Source organism: Ursus maritimus, unplaced genomic scaffold, assembly GCF_017311325.1.
Source record: "Ursus maritimus isolate PB19 unplaced genomic scaffold, ASM1731132v1 scaffold_11, whole genome shotgun sequence".
NCBI lineage: Eukaryota > Metazoa > Chordata > Mammalia > Carnivora > Ursidae > Ursus > Ursus maritimus.
In genome coordinates this window covers 95,098-114,765 of record NW_024423453.1, presented here as the reverse complement: position 1 = coordinate 114,765, position 19,668 = coordinate 95,098, and the positions used below count along the sequence as shown (strand labels likewise).

Genomic DNA, 19,668 nt, shown 5'->3' with positions numbered 1-19,668 from the left:
TCAACACAGTGATCAAAGTTCTGGCTCCCAGTACGTGTACTATTGTTTTTACTAGAGTTAGGGGTTTTTATCCAGTAGGTATTTTTTGGCTATGATGGTATCATGATTAAAAGGATGGCCTCTGGAGCTTGACTGCCTGGTTTTGAATCCTGGTGCTGTCGATTCCTAACTCTTTACCTTGGGCAATTTCTTAAATCCACTTTGCTGCAGTTTCCTTATCTGTGAGATAGCTTGATTTGCACCTCATAGGGTTGTTGTGAGAATTAGCTGAAATAATACATAGAAAGTGCTCAACACTACATTTTACACAGGGCAAATCCACAGCAAATACATGCTGTTAAGATAATTATTAATAGACATGTTCAAGTCACCATACTATGTATAAGGAAGACATCCCAAGTGCTTTTTGTTGACTGAGTGGTGAATGGGAAACAGCCCAATGGAAGGTATAGGGAAGAAGATTTCAGGAAGAGATGCACATGTACAAAAGCTTGGAGTAATGAAAACAACATAACGTATCCGTTGGACTTAAAATGTTTTGGTGTCAGTGTCAGTTTAAATCACAGTGAAGGATTCGGACATTGCATTATCCTAAGGGCAAGGAAAAGTCTGGTAGGTAACATGATCACAATTGTATTTCAGAAAGGTGTGGCTGCTTGTGTGCATCAGGTTGTTTGGGGCTCTACAGGACTCTGACTCTGGAAATGGAAAAATGGGTAAATTGGAGAGCTACGTGGGAGGTAGACTCAGTAGGACTTTGTGATTATTTAGATGTGTGGGACAGGGAGAGGGAGAGAGGTATCCAGAATGACTTGCAAACATTGCTGGGTAGCTGGTAGCAGTATTCATTGTTAAGAAATACCGAATGAAGAGCAGTGCGGCTCTCAGGGTTTTATTTGGGACAACTCCAGTTTAAGGTTTTGGTAATTGAATATGCAAGTATATGAAAATCAGGTGAAAGGTGTGAGGTAGAGATATCACTTTGGGCATTAGCTGCTGCAGATCCAAAGTCAAGTCGTGGGAATGGATGGGTTTGTTCTGAGAGCATGTTGGGAATGAAAAGACCAAAGACCAGACCCCCAGAACAACTTTTTAGATAAAGGTAGAAGAATCCCGAAGGGAGCTAGGATTAGTTCTAGAGTTAAGAAGGAAACCAGGTGAATTGTGGTCACTAAGGGAAGAGAGTATTTCAGAGAGGTAGTGATCAGCGGTGTCACATTCTGCTGAGAAGTTAATTAAGATAAATTTAAACAAATTTTTTTTGGATTTGAAAACAAGAAGCTCATTTACAAAGCAATTTGAGTTATGTGCTAAGAGTGAAAGCCATCTTACAAAGGGTTGAGATGACCCCAAGGGATGAATGAGATCATGAACACAGTAGAGAGGACTGACCTCAGATAGAAAAAAGGATCATTTATAGATCAGCTCACCTAGAAAAAGGATGTAGTAATAGGATAGTTGGAAGGATCAAGGAAGATGAGATAGTACTTGTACCTCATAGAGGGACAGGAGAAGAATGGTAGCTGTGAAATACGGAAAAACACAAGCAGAGGAGAAGAAACCAGCAAACCAGAGTGAGTGGTGAGGACAGCTAGCTGGGTGGGATAAACACAGGAGACAGAGGTGTTCCTGAAAGGATGAGGAAGGCGTAGACAGATGATGAGGAAGACCACAAAAGAGAAACGAAAAGAAGCAGCTAGAGAGAAGTGTGAAGAGTTTGTTTTTAAAAAATCAAAAGCAAGCGAAGAGGCTGGAGCATTCATTCATGAAGCTGTTAGGAGGTTGCTGGTAAAGGTAACAGATGAGTACATAACTCAGGGAGAAAGAAACAGTGAGGTTAGGAGCACTGGGGGAGGCATTAGCTTTACTGAATTGGAAGAGAACTGCATTGTGAAGGCTGTGTGGAGATTTACTCTCTGAAGGAAGTTCAAACAGACCCTCTGTCTGCCCTTTCCCAGTTAGAGCTGGACGCCCCAGAGTGCTTTTGGTAGCTGTGGTGTGGCGGCCGCAGCTCCACTGCTAGAGAACGCTGGATTACGTGGGAGGTTGTGAGTCAGCCGATTCCCTTCAATTAAGTCCCAGAAAAGTTTGTAGGAAAACTTTCAAATAAAACATGAGTTTTAAATAAGGGTGTTTCATTAGATTTTTTATGGGGTTAAACACTGATTTTAAAAGTTTGTCTTCTCAGGATGTCCTTAGACTGATAGGATATTAAAGTAGGCTTAAAAAGAATTTCACCAAGGCCATGTTTTCCAAAAACTGTAAACTAATCCCCTTGTTTTATGATGTTTGAGCCCAGATCTTGTGAGATAATTTTGATTTCTTCCTCTGTAGGCCGAAAGAAAACGAAGAGTCACTTGGTGCCTTTGCAAAATTAACAAATGAAGGACTCAAATTATATAAATGAATTTAATATGTCAACAAATGTAACAAAAACACGGAAGGCGGCTATAACCGTAATGGGAGAAATTGATGAATGTGAGTGCTTTTTGAGCTGCTTCTAATTACAAAAGCATCCTGTAAAGAACTACTTTATTTATAACTCAGTTAATGTGATAAACACATTTAATAAAATGTATGTATTTTAGATGCAATTACAATGGAGATAATGATAAAGATTAGTGATTTTAAGAAAGTGAACATTATTATTTTCACATCTCTTAGAACAATACACTTTAGTTGAAACATGAGACTTTCTTATTGTTGGTTTTATTCTAATCATTATCCAATTAAATTAGTATCCATATAACATCTGCTTTAAACTTTCTTTGATCTTGAAAGGGTGGCATTACACAGGCATGTTTCAAAGTAGTGTCTCCAACATTAGCAGTATTTTTAAAGGGCATTTTAAAATCTACTTACAGTGATCAAATCTCAAATTCAGAATTTTTCCCTTTGCCTATATTGTATTAAGGATCAAATATTTTATTGCTAATTCTAACCAGGGATCTTAATTCATATAATAATATAAATGATCATATCTGTTGTTAATATATTCTTGATATTCATATTGTGAGCACATGTTAGCTAATTGGAGCTTAATTACCTCTGATCAGATTTTTTTTTTTTTTAGTCTTTGGCCTTTTAAGAAACTTTATTAAACATATTTATGGATAAATTTCTTTTTCTCCTAGATTTCTGCTCAGAGCCTGATAATTTCGGTAGTACTTTTGATACATTAAATGAGGCAGAGTGGAATCCAGCAACAAAGCTACTAAGTCAGGTAACTTAAACATATTTTATAGAACATTATCCTCTTACTTTTTTTATTTTTTTTTAAAGATTTTATTTGTTTGACAGAGAGAGAGAGACAGCAGGTGAGGGAACACAAGCAGGGGGAGTGGGAGATGGAGAAGCAGGCTTCCCGCTGAGCAGGGAGCCCAATGTGGGGTTTGATCCCAGGACCCTGGGATCATGACCTGAGCCGAAGGCAGACGCTTAATGACTGAGCCACCCAGGTGCCCCTCCTCTTACTTTTTTTAAAATTCGCTTTTTGTTGGTGTTTACGTTGTTGTAGCAGCACATTACTAGCTCTGACTTAGTTTCAGTAACAGTTTTGGTTCTAATTACTCATTACACTCCTAGCTGATAACTGGCATGCAGACGGAAGCTGAAAATTGCATAATGCAGGTGAATGGTAATAGGTAACCCTTTTCGTCTAGTTCTTTCCCAGTAGATCTTAGCATCTTTTTTTTTTTTTTTTTAAGTTTCTGTTTTTCCTTAGACAATCCCCTGAGGGTTTAAAAGGGTTGATTTTTAAGGTGTCAAAATTCTCACACATATAATAGAAGAATGACACAGCAGGGAGGGGGTAATATTGCCAAATCCCACTGAAAAATAAATGTATTATGTGTGGTTTTATCAAACCCTTAGGAAATATTATAATGAATACTTCAGTAGAGTCCGTATTTCCTTTCTAGGCTACTAATGTCCAAAGAAGTATCATATAGTTTTATAAATATAAATGTATTTGTTAAGAAAAATTCGTTTTAGTTTTAGAATTTATAAAATTGCAATGATTCTTGGGAATTATTATTACCATTACTTAACCATTATATTAGTTAAAATTAGGCAAGTGTTATAGTTAAAGTGCTTTATGTCCCTAAAACATCCTCTAGAAATGTGTTGTTTTTGGAAAATCCCTGGTGTTAATTTTTGTTTCTTTTTTTTAACTTATGGTTTATCTCTTTCTCATAATAGTATACAAAACAGAAACAGACCTCTTTGAGTGTGGTAAAACATAGCAGCCATTAGAGTTTTAGAGGTCAATAAATAATACCTCTGTTTCCCTTCCAAAATTCAGACCTATCTGAGAAGTTAAACAGGCATCAGACAGGTGGAGAATTAGATTATCGTCTTTATTACTAAGGAGTGTAAGGATCTGTGGTCAAGTAGACTTCCCGGGATACACCCTACCTCCCCAGCCTCCTGCTCCTGATAACTTTTCCAGTTAGATACAGGCAGAGCACTTGTTTATATGTCTTTTTTTTTTCATACTCCTTTCAAAATAGTCTTCTCTTCTAGTTTACCAAAATGCACACCCTTTATTTTACCCTGGATCAAGCTAAATCATTACAAAGACACTGAAGAAGAGAATGACCTAAGTTAACTACATGATTTCAGGTTAAACTATTTGACTCCAAATTTTAGTTAAGGAAACAATGTAGGACTTGAATTCTCTCTGACTTGAAAATCTGGTTTTGTTTCCAATAGGAAAATTTAGAAAGTGAGCTGAATTCACTTCGTGCCAACTATGATAGTCTAGTATTGGACTATGGACAACTAAGATGAGAAAATGAAGAAATGGAATTGAAATTAAAAGAAAAGAATGATTTGGATGAATTTGAGGCTCTAAAAAGAAAAGCAGAGAAAGATCAGGAGGTAAGAGATGGAAACACGAAGCTAAAACCACACTTTTACAAGAAGTATCGTTCTCTTAGAGATATTTACTTCTAAAGTTGATGTATGGAGAAGCCAACCATTTTCTATGTGCACATACAATTTAGAGAATTTAAGAAATGACTCATATTATTTTTAAAATACTTAAATCATTTGTTTCACATACGAATTATTTTGCTCAAATGTTAATTTGTTGGGCACACCAGAAGTACTGTCTAGAGAATAACCATTTCCGACTGATACCAATATGAATTTTACTACCTGACTGAATGTTTTATGCATAGATGCTGTGTGTTAATGGATTTTGTTTTCTTTAAAAAGTATAATCCTAAATATTTAGAACATTATTAGAATAGCTGGGAAAGTTGATTTTGCTCATGTCTTTTTCCATATCAGAGAGTTATTGTGAAAATTAGTGTAACTGATACTAAATACTAGTAATGAAATTTTTAGAAATGAAACAGATCACTTAAATTTTCTGAATATATAATATTAAGCTACATGTTAAGAGAACCTAATACAGAAACACTCAGACTTCAGACACTTAGAAATTGTTCAGGAAATTCAAGAGATTTCTTAAAGCAGACCGTCCTTAACCTAGAGGTCACAGACATAAAATTATTTTGTAGAATTTTTGAACGTATATTCATCGTTCTGGAACAAGGATCCATAGCCATTATCAGACTATGAAGCGATCTATGCCTCCCCTTACCCCCCAAAATAAGAGCCAGTGTTCTGGTGTAGTTAAAATATGAGTTAATTGCAGCTACTTATGAGATTTCTGTGAGGATAGCCCAAAGGGACAACGATTTTTCCTCAGTATAGTTTCATTTCTCGCACTCTTTTTTTCTAATAAGGAAAAAAATTCAGTACCAAAAGTATTATTTCCATTCTACCTACAAATTAAAGTTAATCCTACATTTCATGGGTATATAGCCTAAGATGCAAAATCTGTAGGGTTTCATTTACCTTGTTTTAAAATTTGCGTGTTAACAAAATACAGAATGTCATATATTGAGCCGTAAACTTCTATCAATAAAAACTGAGTTTCATAAGGAAGGGGGTGGTCTAGCATCATGGTTAAGAGCATGGTCTCTGGAGCTGAATTTTTTTCCAAGTAGGATGCAAGGCCTTGAACGAGTCCTGGAATCTCTCGGGACTTACTTCCTGTTTCTCTCCACCCTGGAGGTTGAACCAGGTGCTTACCAAGGCCCCTTCTAACTCCAAATTTCATCTGATTGTATCTTACTTGTTATAAATGATATGACGTAAAATTAACTTTGGGCATAAGTATAGCAATAATTTCTCGAAGTTTTTTACATGATTTATATATTCAATTAATAATAAAAACTGAAGCTCACAGAGTATATGACTTGACTCTCACATCCTGATTTTTTTTTTCCTTTTAACCACAGTCAAGGGGGGAAATAATCCTATTCTTTTCATCTTTACTTGGACACAACTAAAATTCTAGGTTCTATAAGGTAACATAAAATATTAAGTAATAAAAACTTATTCTGTTCAGAGGCAGTTCCATTCTATTTTAAACTAAAAAAATAAGTCTGTGTATGCAGTGAAATATGTTCCCGAACCCCCATTTGGGGGAAAAGATTAGCCAAAAAGGAGTAAAATGTCTAATTATGGCCTTAGGACATGTGGTCATTGCCCTGGTTTGCCTAATGGTCTTATAAATGACCAGAGCTGTGTATCATTTTCAAATAGGAATATAGAAATACAGGATGTTTAAATAGTAATTTTTAGAAACAAAGTCAAGTATCATCAAGCTCGGGGAACAAAGGAAATTCCAACCCTCCACAATTTTAACAACTTGGAGGTTTTTATCTTCAGGAATTAAATGTTTTATTTCACCTGCTGAAAATTAAGTTGCAATCTGTACTATTTTTTTTATGTAGCAACCAATTAACTTTTGATCATATCATATACTTTCTCTTTATGCTCAGCATCTTAAATAATACCTCATTAGGAAATTACAGTTCAAGTTTTACAAAAGTTCATCTTTCTCCATTAATGAGAACTAATACTTAAAGTGCTATTTCAAATGAGAAATGAAATAAGTTTTCTTTCTAAACGTTTATTTTCCAAAATAAAGATTAATTTTTTAGTTCTTCCTTATTGGTAAATGTGATTTTGTTGCACAAAATTTAGAAACAAGAAAGATAAAAAGATGGAGCCAATTTAAATTATAGCCAACACAAATATCTAAAATTTCTCTGTACAGTTGATGGCTACTGACCACATATGATGACTGAGTACTTGAAGTGTGGCCAGTCTGAACTGACTTAGGTACGGAAAAAAAAAGGAATGTAAACTATTTAATTTTTTATATTGATTACACGAACAAGTGATAATATTTTGGATATATTAGGTTCAAATGTATTTTTAAAATTAGTTCTGTTTTTTTAACGCAGCCAGTAGGAAATTTTTAATTACTAGCTTGGCTCACGTAATATCTCTGGATGATGCTGACCTAAAATAAGAATGTCAGCATTAGTCTCAATCTAAACTAGTTAGGACTGAATTTAACATTCAGAAAATACTACTTAAACAGGATGCTATTTTCGTAAATCCATTACATTTCTACTAGAATTTGCCTTTTTTTCCTTTTTTAATCTTATTTAAATTCAATTAACATATAGTGTATCATTAGTTTCAGAGGTAGGGTTCAGTTTGGGTGTAGAGTTTGTAAATTCTTTTTTTATTATTTAAATTCAGTTAATTAACATGTAGTGTATCTTTAGTTTCAGAGGTAGAGTTTAGTTATTCATCAGTTGCATATAACACCCAGGACCCATTACATCAAGTGCCCTCCTTAATGTCCATCACCCAGTGATCCCACCCCCCCACCCTGCCTTTACTTTTTAAGGACTCATCAAATCATGAAGATTTTATCATTCTAAGAGAAAATATGTTTATGCGTAAGTTGTCATTTACGTGTTTTGACACAAGAGTATGTAGTACTCAAATATTTAATGCTCCAGATATTTGATGGAAAGGAAACTTTAACAGAAATATAAAGCAATAGCATCATCTTTCCAATATTTTCTGTAGAATGAATCAACAAGGTAATAATTGATAATCCTATACATAGCTCTGTAGCTTTAGTGAACAGTGATATTATCTTAAAGACACCACATGAAACTACTCTCATCCAGACCTAAATTCTAAAGCACGAATCCTTAAAAAGTATGTCAGTCTAAAGCTAAATGGCTAATTTATGGGAAGAAAACAAGTAGAATAAATACATTTCTGCACTTAACCTCCCCAAAACAAAAATGTATTAAAAGTGTGTTTTTTAAAGTTGGATTACCAGTTTCTCTCCTCCAAGGGACGCATACTAATTTGCTTTTGACATTATTATAGCATTATTAACAGATGACATAACTGTTACTTGGGTCATGCTGAGGTTTTTTTCTTGTTTGCTTGTTTTGTGGTGTTTGGGTATTTTTTGTTTGGCTTATTGGGTTTTTGTTTGTTTGTCTTGTATCTTCAAATAATGAGGTGTTCTGTAATAGTAGCTTGAACAATTGATCTCTCGGTCCCTTCTTACTGTTTTGGTGATTCTGAAGCAGTGAAAAACTGCTATCTTTTGGGGGGTTTTCTTTCTTTCTTTTTTTTTTTTTTTTCTTTATTAACTATTGGTTTGCTCTGTTGCCTGTTCACATGCTCTTACAGATGCAACTAATTCATGAAATTTCCAACTTAAAGAATTTAGTTAAGCATGCAGAGGTGTATAATCAAGATCTCGAGGTGAGCATTTATGTTGGTATTTCTGTTATAAGCAACTAGAACTATAAAATGTACATCATGTAATTGAACATGATTTCAGAAAATTCAAGGAACATTTTGTTTTTTAAATATCAACTTTTTAAATTTTACTAACAGTTTAAACGATTAAATGTAAGTTCTTTTTAATCCCCTAAAATTTAAATCCATAAAATACATTTCACTTTTTTTGTTTCACACTTCTTATAGAATGAACTAAGCTCAAAAGTAGAGCTGCTTAGAGAAAAGGAAGACCAGATTAAGCAGCTACAGAAATACATAGACTCTCAGAAGTCAGAAGATGTGAAAATGGACTTGTCATACTTGTCGGTAAAAATCAGGTTTATTTTGTTGTTGAGTCACATAGGCATTTATAGTACACCATCATCATTATTATAGCAAATGCTTATATTGAGCCTACTGTGTGCCAGGCTTTGTTGTAATTGTTTTACATATAGTATTTTATTTAATCTTGTCAATGACTCTATGAAAGAGGGACTGTTAGTATCGTTGCCATTTTATGGATAAAGAGTCATTTGCAGAGGGGCACCTGGGTTCCACGGCGGTTAAGCGTCTGCCTTCGGCTCAGGGCGTGATCCTGGCGTTCTGGGATTGAGCCCCACATCAGGCTCCTCCGCCATGAGCCTGCTTCTTCCTCTCCCACTCCCCCTGCTTGTGTTCCCTCTCTCGCTGGCTGTCTCTATCTCTGTCGAATAAATAAATAAAATCTTTAAAAAAAAAAAAAAAATCATTTGCAGAGAATTGAGGATATCATTCTTTGAGTGAATATAAGTAAGTTAAAGATGAGTTTACATTAAAAATCGGTAATTCAGAATTTTTTATTTTTTTCAATATTTTATGTAAATGCATGCCAAAGTATGTAGTCAGTATCTGCAGGTGAACACTTATGTTGGTATTGATAAGTAACTAGAACTATACGTATCACATGCGATTGAGCGTGATTTTCTAAATTTCATCAATATTAATGCATTCTCATTATAATTTAAATAACTCTTTTAACCATTTGGTATTTTTCAGAAACTGTAGCTCTAGATGATTTTAGTTGGTATGAGATATGGCATTGAGGGACTCCTGGGTGGCTCAGTTAGTTAAGAGTCTACCTTCAGCTCAGGTTGTGATCCTGGAGTCCCAGGACTTAGCCCCCGGCGGGCTCCGTGATCAGCGGGGAGTCTGCTTCTCCCTCTGCCCTTCATGCCACTCTCGGGCATGCGCATGCACTCTCTCTCACTCTCTCTCACACACAAATAAATAAAATCTTTAAAAAAAAAAGATATGACACTAAATAGCATTGACTGTCATGGTAAAATTGTTAATTTTTGTTGCTTGCTTTCTATTCTATTTGCCTTTAGTCCTCTTGATTACTTCAAGAAAGTATCAGCTTGATTCTAGTTTTTAACACTCTTTTTAAAAAAGTAGCAGTTTCTAGCTGAATTTTTGGTTTCTGTTGTTCTTTTGTTTTCGTTTGAGTTTTTCAGAGTACTTTTTGTTACCCTCTATTAGGACTCTTCTGTTACCTGTTATTAATGACAAGTGATCCTTTGTAAAAGTAATCTTACTGTTCTAAAGCCCTGGAAGAAAGGCACTTTCATATAATCCATGAGTGTCTGCTGATATAGTGACAAGCAGAATTTCCCACTTTTTAAAACTTATTACTTCTTTCTCTTTATTCATACAATTTATTCATTCTTGTACATTAATATTCTGCCAAGGATATATGTGGTTGAATTTATGTAACCTAAAGTCATGTTAAAATGCCACTTCTCTCTAAAAATGAGACTGGGGATCTTTTCATGCATTTATCAATCATTTGCATTTTTCCCTTCTGTGAGTTGCCTATTCATTTTTTCTCTGTTTTTCTATTGGGTTTTTTCTCTTTTTCTTTTCTATTTGTGATTTCATATCCTTAATTTTAACTATGAAGTACTCACCTGCCATGTTTTTAGAATCACTTAAATATACATAGGAAATTTTAACGAGCTAGCTGAACAACAATTGTGTTAACCTTTTTTAAACAATAACACATTTCTACAGTCTATACAATGATTCTATAAGTTGGAAAAATATAGCCAGAGTTTTTTAAATGTTTTTATTATGGAAAATATTATTTCTCTTCATCTTTCATAAATACACATTTGATAATTAGCATATTTTCACCATTTTTTATTTGAAATTTAATATTATATGTACATGTTCTCTAAAGTCTTTTCCAACTCTCAGAAAGTTAGATTTCACTAAATTCTATTTGTCGTGTGTATAGGAAAGCACCGAAGACCTAAAACAAATGAAACAGACTCTGCTTGATGCTGAAACTGTAGCCCTTGATGCCAAGAAAGAATCAGCCTTTCTTAGCAGTGAGAATCTGGAGCTGAAAGAGAAAATGGTAAGTGTTTCCTGTAATATTTGTAATAAAACAGTTGTTACAATCAGTACATTTCTGTGAATTTGCAATGTTTCAACAGAAAGAGCTGACAAGTACATACAAGCAAATGGAGAATGATGTTCAGTTATATCAAAGCCAGCTGGAGGCAGAAAAGAAAATGCAAGTTGATCTGGAGAAAGAATTACAGTCTTCTTTTGATGAAATAACAAAACTCACGTCCCTTATAGATGGCAGAGTTCCAAAAGGTATTTCATAATTTCAGACTTGATTCTTTGCAGGTCTGACTTTGTCTAGAAACCTACGTAAAGGATTTGGTGACTACATTCCAATGATTAGAAATCTATTATTCTCTGATCTGATTGTTTTAATAGCCAAATAATGAGTTTCAGTATTATTTGAGATCAGTATTTATAACTGCTTCCATGGAATTCCAATTCATAAGGGTTTAGGAATTATTTTTCAAATAAATTGGATCTGCTTTTTAAAAGTGGTTGAAGAACTATTAACAATTAGATTACCTGTTAACCAACATTGACTCTTTAATAAATTTTATATAGTCTGATTAAATAACCTAGCTTTGCTTGTAATTTAGATTGTCCCAATAACTGCAGGCTGTTTTAATTTGCCCAAAATGTCCTAGATTTGCTCTGTAATTTGGAACTGGAAAGAAAGATTACTGACCTCCAGAAGGAACTGAATAAAGAAGTTGAAGAAAACGAAGCTTTGCGTAAAGAAGCTAATTTGCTCTCAGCATTGAAATCTTTACCCTCAGAAGTAGAAATGCTGAGTAAAGAGGTAAACACGTTTTTAAGCAAATAACTCTTCTTTTGATCTAAAAACCTTGTAATAGCGCTTTAAATATTTTGCCATCATTTATCTTAAAGTAGCGGTAAAGAGACTGTAAACATTTGACTCAACTTGGTAGGAATAGAAATGAATGTAGTTCCTCCTCTAATTTTCTTATATTACTAGAAAACACACTCTCAAAGACTATTTAATAGTATATTTAGTAACCTGACCCATGTAACAACCATTTCTACAGTCCAAGTGTTTCCCTTAAACAGAGTTCTGGGGGCGCCTGGGTGGCTCCGTTGGTTGAGCATCTGTCTGACTCTTGGTTTCGGCTCAGGTTGTGAGATCCAGCCCCACAGTGGCTCCGTGCTCGGGCCGAGCCTGCTTGTCCCTCACCCTCTGCTCCTCCTTCCGCCGCCCATGCACTCTCTCTCTTTCTCTGAAATAAATTTTAAAAAAATATATTTTTTTAAACAGAGTTCTATGGGGGCATCTGTCTGCTCAGTCAGTAGAGAGTGTGGACTTTTGATCTCAGGGTTGTAAGTTCAAGCCCCACATTGGGTGGAGAGATTACTTTAAAATAAAATCTTTAAACAGAGTTCTACAGCCCATCCTTTTTTAAATCTTTTTTTGGTACTAGTTCCATCACTATGTTGAATAAAAAAGAGTAATGAGATATAAGGGAGGGGCTTGATAAAGTTTAGGGGTCAGTGTAAATCTTGCAGGCTAGTGAACAATCCTGTAAACCATCGACCAGCCTTTCCTTTCTCTCTACCTTTCTAAAAGAAATAAAATTGACAAGTGTTTGAAGACCAAATGGCAGACATCATGCTAAAGAATTCTAGCAATATTATTTAGTCATCCTAAAAACTCTTTAAAGTAGGTGCTGTTTTTTAGCTCAACAAATAGTTATGAAACCAGTAGCTGTTATGAAACCAGTAGTTGAGCTACACAGACGTGCCTTCTATCCTAAGTCCGTGATTGAAACAACCCTGCTGTATTACCCGTGTCCTTAGTCTCTACTTTCAGTTCACCACTCTTCTTCCCACCATTTCTACCTTACTTTTCACAATGATTTTACTGTTTATAAGCTGGATATGGTTTATTTAAAGAACAATTCAAATAAAGTTTAATTATTTAAATTATTCAGGGATTACATTAATAGAAATCTGAGCTGCATTCAAAGGCTTTAGGGAAAAAATGTGTCAAATTCTAATAAAAACCAAAAAATGACACACCAAGAGGTTAGAAAATACTTTAGAATGATAGATAAGGAAATAAAGGCGCATACTGAAATAAAGTGTTTCTGCTGAGTGTCCTTCTCCATGCAATCCCTACTAGAACCCAAAGAGATTAGAAAACAAAACTGAAGGTAAAGTTAAAGAGGATAATACATTGGTAAAGGGATGGCAACAATAAAAATGTTGCCTTTCCTCTGTCAGATCTTTGCTTATATTCAGTGTCTTCCCCCTCCCCCACCCCCCCACCCTGAAGAAACTTTTTTTTCCTGAAAACTCCTTCAGTAGATCATACATTGCTAAATTTTATTTCTTTTCCATAGATGCATGATAAATCTGAAGAGCTCTCTTTAATAACATCGGAAAGAGACAAATTGTTTTCTGAAGTAGTTCAAAAGGAAAGTAGAATTCAAGATTTACTTGAAGAAATTGGGAAAACTAAAAATGACCTAGCAGCTACCCAGTTGAATTACAAAAGCACCGATCAAGAATTCCAAGATTTTAAAAATCATCGTATTGAATTTGAGCAAAAGTATAAGATGGTCCTTGAGGAGAAAGAATCAGGAAATAGGAAATCTCTCTAAACAAGCTCAAACACTTGGTTTAAGTTTGGATGCGTTCAACACAGAGGTGGGTACGAGATACCCTCTAGGGAAGCAATCTGTAGTCTTCTGGGCTTTGGCTTCCGTATATATCCCACAGAATGCTCTGCTTTTCACATTTTCTTTTTCTTACTTTAAAGCTTTCTCCCAAATCTGAAGAACTTCAGCAGAACACAACTGAGAGTCAAAAAAGGTTAAATGAATTGGAAGACCTGAAGGAACAATTAGAAAGTAGAGATTTGAGGCTGCAAACTGTGGAAAAGGAAAAAACACTGATCGCTGAGCAACTTCAACAAACTTTAGTAGAAGTAAGAACCTTAATCCAAGAAAAGAAGGACCTTAAACAACTCCAGAAGAGCCTGCAGATTGAGAGGGACCAACTCAAAAGTGACATTCAGGATACTGTAAACATGGTAAGGCTTTGACTGAGTAAACTCTGAAAACTCAGAGCCTCCGTACAAACAGTCAGGAGAAGCCATCACTTACGATTCATGATCCAGTAGACACCACAAAATGACTTTCACTGTTTCACATTGTTCTAATGGAAATTGTTTTGTTTCTCTGACAAAGAATATAGACACCCAAGAACAATTAAGAAATGCTCTTGAGTCTTTGAAACACCAAGAAACAATTAACACACTACAGATGAAAATTTCTGAGGAAACTTCCAAGAATTTGCACACAGAGGAAAATCTAGGAGAAACTAAGGATGAATTCCAGGAAAAGGTAAACGGTGTTTCCATTCAAAGTTTCTATTTTTGTGTAGATGAGCTTTCTCTCTTACCTCAAACACTTAAGTACACAATGACAATCTCAATCTTGTTTATTAGTCACAGTGCTAATAACTAACCATAATTTACAAGCATAACCCTGATGTCTCTGAAATACTTCAGATATAACTGCTTACAATCAATTTAGGAAAAAAAGGCAAAAATTATTTCAAACTTTAAGCTGCTATTTTGAGGCCTGATGTATTTTAAACGTCTTTAAAAACCCCTCTGAATTCTAAGAATATAAGAAAGGTTGCTTATTATTAACTATGTTTAAAATATTTGTTTTATGTCAGGTTTTATATATTAAACTTGCTTAGCTATCCCTATAAAATCAATGTGTGTTTTTTATTTATGCCAGTGTCTAGGGCTTGTGCTATACTTTTACTATTAGGTGCTTAAATCTCCTTAATTTATTCTAAGTAGTATGGTTCATTTTGTCCTGAGACCTTAGGAGAATAAGGTCTAAACTGGTTATTTAATTGTATACAGGAAAGGCTAGGAGATGCTAATGATAATTTCTTTTTTCTTTTCTTTTCTTTTCTTTTCAAGAGAGATGTGTTGCTCCACTAGGACTGCCATCACAAAATATCACAGACTGGTGGCTAAAACAACAGAAATTTACTTTCTCCTGGTTATGGAGACTAGAAATCCAAGATTAAGGTGCTAGAAAATTTAGTTTCTGTTAAGTGTTCTCTTCACTGCATGCAGATGTCACCTTCCTTCTGTGTCCTCCCAGGCCCTGTCTCCTTATGCTCAAGCTTAGAAAGAGCACTGGTGTTTCTTCCTCTACTTAAAAGGACACCAACCTTGGGGTGCCTGGGTGGCTCAGTCGGTTGGGCAACCAATTCTTGATTTCGGGTCAAGTCTTGATCTCAGGGTTGTGAGTTTGAGCCCCACGTCTGGCTCTGTCCCGAGCATGGAGCCGAATGAATGAATGAATGAATGAACACCAATCCTATGGAATTAGGGCCCCAGTTTTATGACCTCATTTAACCTTAATTACCCTCCTTAAAGGCTTTATCATATATAGTCATATGGGGGTTAGGGCTTCAACATGAATATTAGGAGGACACAATTCAGTCTGTAACAGGTGATTGCCTATAATTTTATGCAATGGATTCGTTTATTATATACATTTCTACTTTTCAAAAATGCCTTTGATATACAGTATCAACAGGATTTTTTATACTTTCACTTTTATGCACTTAATTCTATTTAATCTAAAAATTTGCTACTAGGAAATTAAAACATTCATCAGTGGGAGACTGGTGAAATAATCTTTCATACATTCATAGCTTGGAATAATATATGTATATATAATATGTATGTATGTATATAGATAATGCAATTGGGTTTTATACGGTCATAAAATTTTTTTAAACTGCATATTATATGCAAACAGAAAAATCACCAGGATGGACATATTATTAAATAAAAACAAATACTGCAGAATAATTCAGTAAGCTCCAACTTATATAAATAAATCTCTATATAGATTTATATGCTATTGCTCTACATAGTGAGATTTTCCCCCATTTGCCCTGGGGTACAGTATTCTTGCCTTGGAAAGCTTTCCCTCTCACTCCCTATGCTTCAGTACTTCTCTCCTAGAAAAGCATTTTTACTTGTTTTATATTTTGTGCTCTCAGCTTATCTATAGTTTGGATCAATCAAATGAGCCAAAATCTCATTTGAAATTTATAACTTTCACTTTTATTAGGGAAAGTTTTTTTGAAAAGATTTTTGAAAATAAGATACAACACTTAATACCTGCTTTTAAACAAATGCAAAAATGCAATTATAGGGCCCCTTGAGAAGGGGCAATAACAGAGGAGTGAGAGAAAAAGAGAGTTCTATTCACTGGGACCAGCTGGGATGTGGTATTAAGTTTATGCTAGAATCATCTATGTTGACAAAAAAGGTCCGACTGGGGCTTTTCTCTGTCTCGAGGTGTCTCAAATCTGGGGTGGAAGGGTGGGATCAGCTTGGGCTTCTGTTACCATGTTCATTATGGAATCCCACAAGGACCCCTCTGTTCACCTGGGCCCCAGGGGGCTGCATTAGTAGGTCTTGCATGAATCTCCGTAGAGAGCCCACTTTGAATCCTGCTTGATGTTTCTCTCTCTATAAATGCAGTTTCTCTAGTGTGTCTCAACAGAAGTTTTAAACAATGATTAGTAAACTTATCTCATGTAAAGGACGTAATTCTTTTTCTTTATTTAATGATAAGATATGTTAGCTATTGCTCATGGTAGCTGAAATACTTTCTAGGCTGAGTTCAGTTCTGAAATGTCCCTTGGGTATTCTCACATACTTTGTCTCAGCCTGCTTTGTCTTTGTGTACATTCCTGTATTTAGGAGCGCAGATGCGAGAGTCTGAAGTACAGTATCTGATAAACTAGTCCCAGTGACTATGTGTTCCTTACCTTAAGTTCTCATGTAGTTAGCTCTGTGTCTGCCATTGTCAGAAACTCATGCATACTGCCAACAGTAAGAGAATAGTTAAAGCATGGTTTGTCCAAACCCACTCTAGAGAATTGAGCAGCTACTAAAAATTATAGTTTGAAGATTATGTACCAGTGTGGGAAAATGCATGTGATCTAAATGGAAAAAAGCAAAATTGAATTCTATATATATTAATTAAAATTACCGTGTTCAAAAAATATTTTTTCAAGGACAGACTCTGAAGGGAAATATTCTAGAATTCTCGTAGTGGGTTGTGTGAAGCTGGTGACATTGGATGTTTTTTTTTCTCTTTATTTTTCAATTTTTCCCAATCTAATTGTAGATTATTATAAAAAACTTTTTTTAAAGCTTATATTTATTTATTTGAGAGAGAGAGAGCAGGGGGAGGGGCAGAGGGAGAAGAAAAGAGAATCTTAAGCAGACACCCCGCTGAATGCGGTGTCTGACACAGGGCTAGATCTCACAACCCTGAGATCATAACCCAAGCCGAAATCCAGAGTTGGATGCTCAACTGACTGAGCCACCCAGATACCCCTATTTTATGACTGTATAAAACCCAATTGCATTATCTATATACATACATATTATATATGCATATATTATTCCAAACTATGAATGTATGAAAGATTATTTCACCAGTCTCCCACTGATGAATGTTTTAAATTCCTAGTAGCAAATTTTTGGATTAAATAGAATTAAGTGCATAAAAGTGAAAGACAGTATAAAACGTATGTAGCCAATATGGAACTATATTTATTTCCTGGATGTGTAAGGTTATATAGTGATACCCTAATTTCATACCAATGATTGTAATGTCAGTCTTTGTCTCACTTTATCAAGGACTACACATCTTAGGTTACCTTTGCTTAAGACTTGTTTATGGATAAATGAATATATATAATATGCTTTTCTTAAGCAGTATGTAAAAAGCATATATTTTTTAAAGGTAGATTATACTACTATAATATGAAATCTATTTTTATTTATCAAAGTTATTCTGCCCTCTCATATGATAAAACTCCAACCTTTTGGGAATATGACTGCTTCTGAAAATAATGATTTGTTGGGAGTGAGTGGGGGATAGAGAATCATTTCCAGCTTTTGATGGAAAGAAAGTGGTAGAGTTCAAGGTGGCTTACTCTTTTATAAAATTAGGTTGACCCATCATCATACATGAAGATAATTGTTAATTATCTACAGCTGTCCAAGTAGTTCTTAGCCATGAACAACAGTATGTTTAAGGGCACAAACTCTGGAGCCAGACCTCTTGGCTTCAAAACCTGAGTGACCTTGGGCAAGTGACCTATCATCCTCTCTCAGATTCGATTTCCTCATCTGTCAAATGGCTGTAATATTAGTACCTACCTTATGAGGTTAGAGTGAAGATTAAATGTGTCAATATATGAAAAGAGTGCCTGGTAAATAATAAGTAATATAAATTTTGGCAATTTTTATTATTGTTAAAATTGTTACTGAGAAATTATTCTTTAATCTATTATATTTTAGATGGTTGACACAGATAAAAAACAGAATTTGAAAGCCAAAAATACTCAAGCACTGATTGCGAATGTTGAAGATAATGAGCTAACTAGCAACAGAGAAAGATATCTTCTTTACTACAGGAGAAAAATGAACTGCAACAAATGTTAGAGAGTATTACAGCAGAAAAGGAACAATTACAGACTGACCTAAGGGAAAATATTGAAATGGTAGGATTTAGCACTGTACACTTAGCAATATGTTTTGTCTTGCATGTTCTGGATTTTTACTTTACTGAGGCATAATTTACATGTGAGAAATATATCTGATGCAAGTGCCACCCAGGCGCCCCGGTTGGTTTTTAACCATAGTTCACTTTGTCTTCTAGAACTCCACACAAATAGAATCATTCATATAGCATGTACTCTCCTGCACCTTACTTTTTTACATTCCTTTTTATTGCCGGGTAGTGTTCCATGTATGAATAGGCCACAAGTTGTTTAGCCTTTCTCCTCTTGATGGAAATTTGAGTTCTCTCCACTGTTTGGCTATTTTGAGTGAAGCAGCTGTAAACATTCTTACACAAAACTTTTTATGAACGTGTTTTTAAAAATTTCTCTAGGGGCACCTGGGTGGCACAGCGGTTAAGCGTCTGCCTTCGGCTCAGGGCGTGATCCCAGCGTTATGGGATCGAGCCCCACATCAGGCTCTTCCGCTATGAGCCTGCTTCTTCCTCTCCCACTCCCCCTGCTTGTGTTCCCTCTCTCGCTGGCTGTCTCTATCTCTGTCAAATAAATAAAATAAAATCTTTAAAAAAAAAATTTATCTAAAGTATCTAAATGGAATAGCAGGGTCATAGCATATTACTAGACTGGTTTCCAAAGTAGTTGTACCATTTTACATTCCCGTCAGCAAATTAAGAGAATTCTGATGGCTCCATATCCTCACCAATGCTTCATATTATTAGTGTTTTCAATTTTAGCCATTCTATTGGGTATGTACCTCATTGTTTTCATTTGCCTTTCCCTAATGATTAAGGATATCGAGATCAACTTTTCATAAGCTTATTGGCCATTGCATATCTTTCTATAAATTATCTGTTCTGTCAGTGATGTGTTGTAGATTTTAGTGTACATGTCTTGTCCATATTTTGTTAAATTTGCTCCTAAATGTTTCTCTTTTATTTATTCTGTTGTAATTTTTAAACTTCATTTTTAATTATTCATTGTTAATGT

At 35.0% G+C, this 19,668-nt stretch overlaps 1 protein-coding gene across 1 annotated transcript in view; it reads left to right on the top strand.

The window, feature by feature from the left end:
* LOC103661707 (centromere-associated protein E-like) overlaps positions 1-19,668 on the top strand; it is a 74,947-nt gene that overhangs the window by 14,905 nt on the left and 40,374 nt on the right. The window contains 15 exon segments of the mRNA XM_040626203.1: positions 2,335-2,377; positions 2,380-2,478; positions 3,135-3,223; positions 4,714-4,881; positions 8,593-8,667; positions 8,893-9,012; positions 10,961-11,083; positions 11,163-11,328; positions 11,724-11,878; positions 13,437-13,669; positions 13,671-13,743; positions 13,856-14,128; positions 14,286-14,441; positions 18,461-18,542; positions 18,545-18,663. Coding sequence (XP_040482137.1) covers positions 2,335-2,377; positions 2,380-2,478; positions 3,135-3,223; positions 4,714-4,881; positions 8,593-8,667; positions 8,893-9,012; positions 10,961-11,083; positions 11,163-11,328; positions 11,724-11,878; positions 13,437-13,669; positions 13,671-13,743; positions 13,856-14,128; positions 14,286-14,441; positions 18,461-18,542; positions 18,545-18,663 — 1,974 coding nt within the window.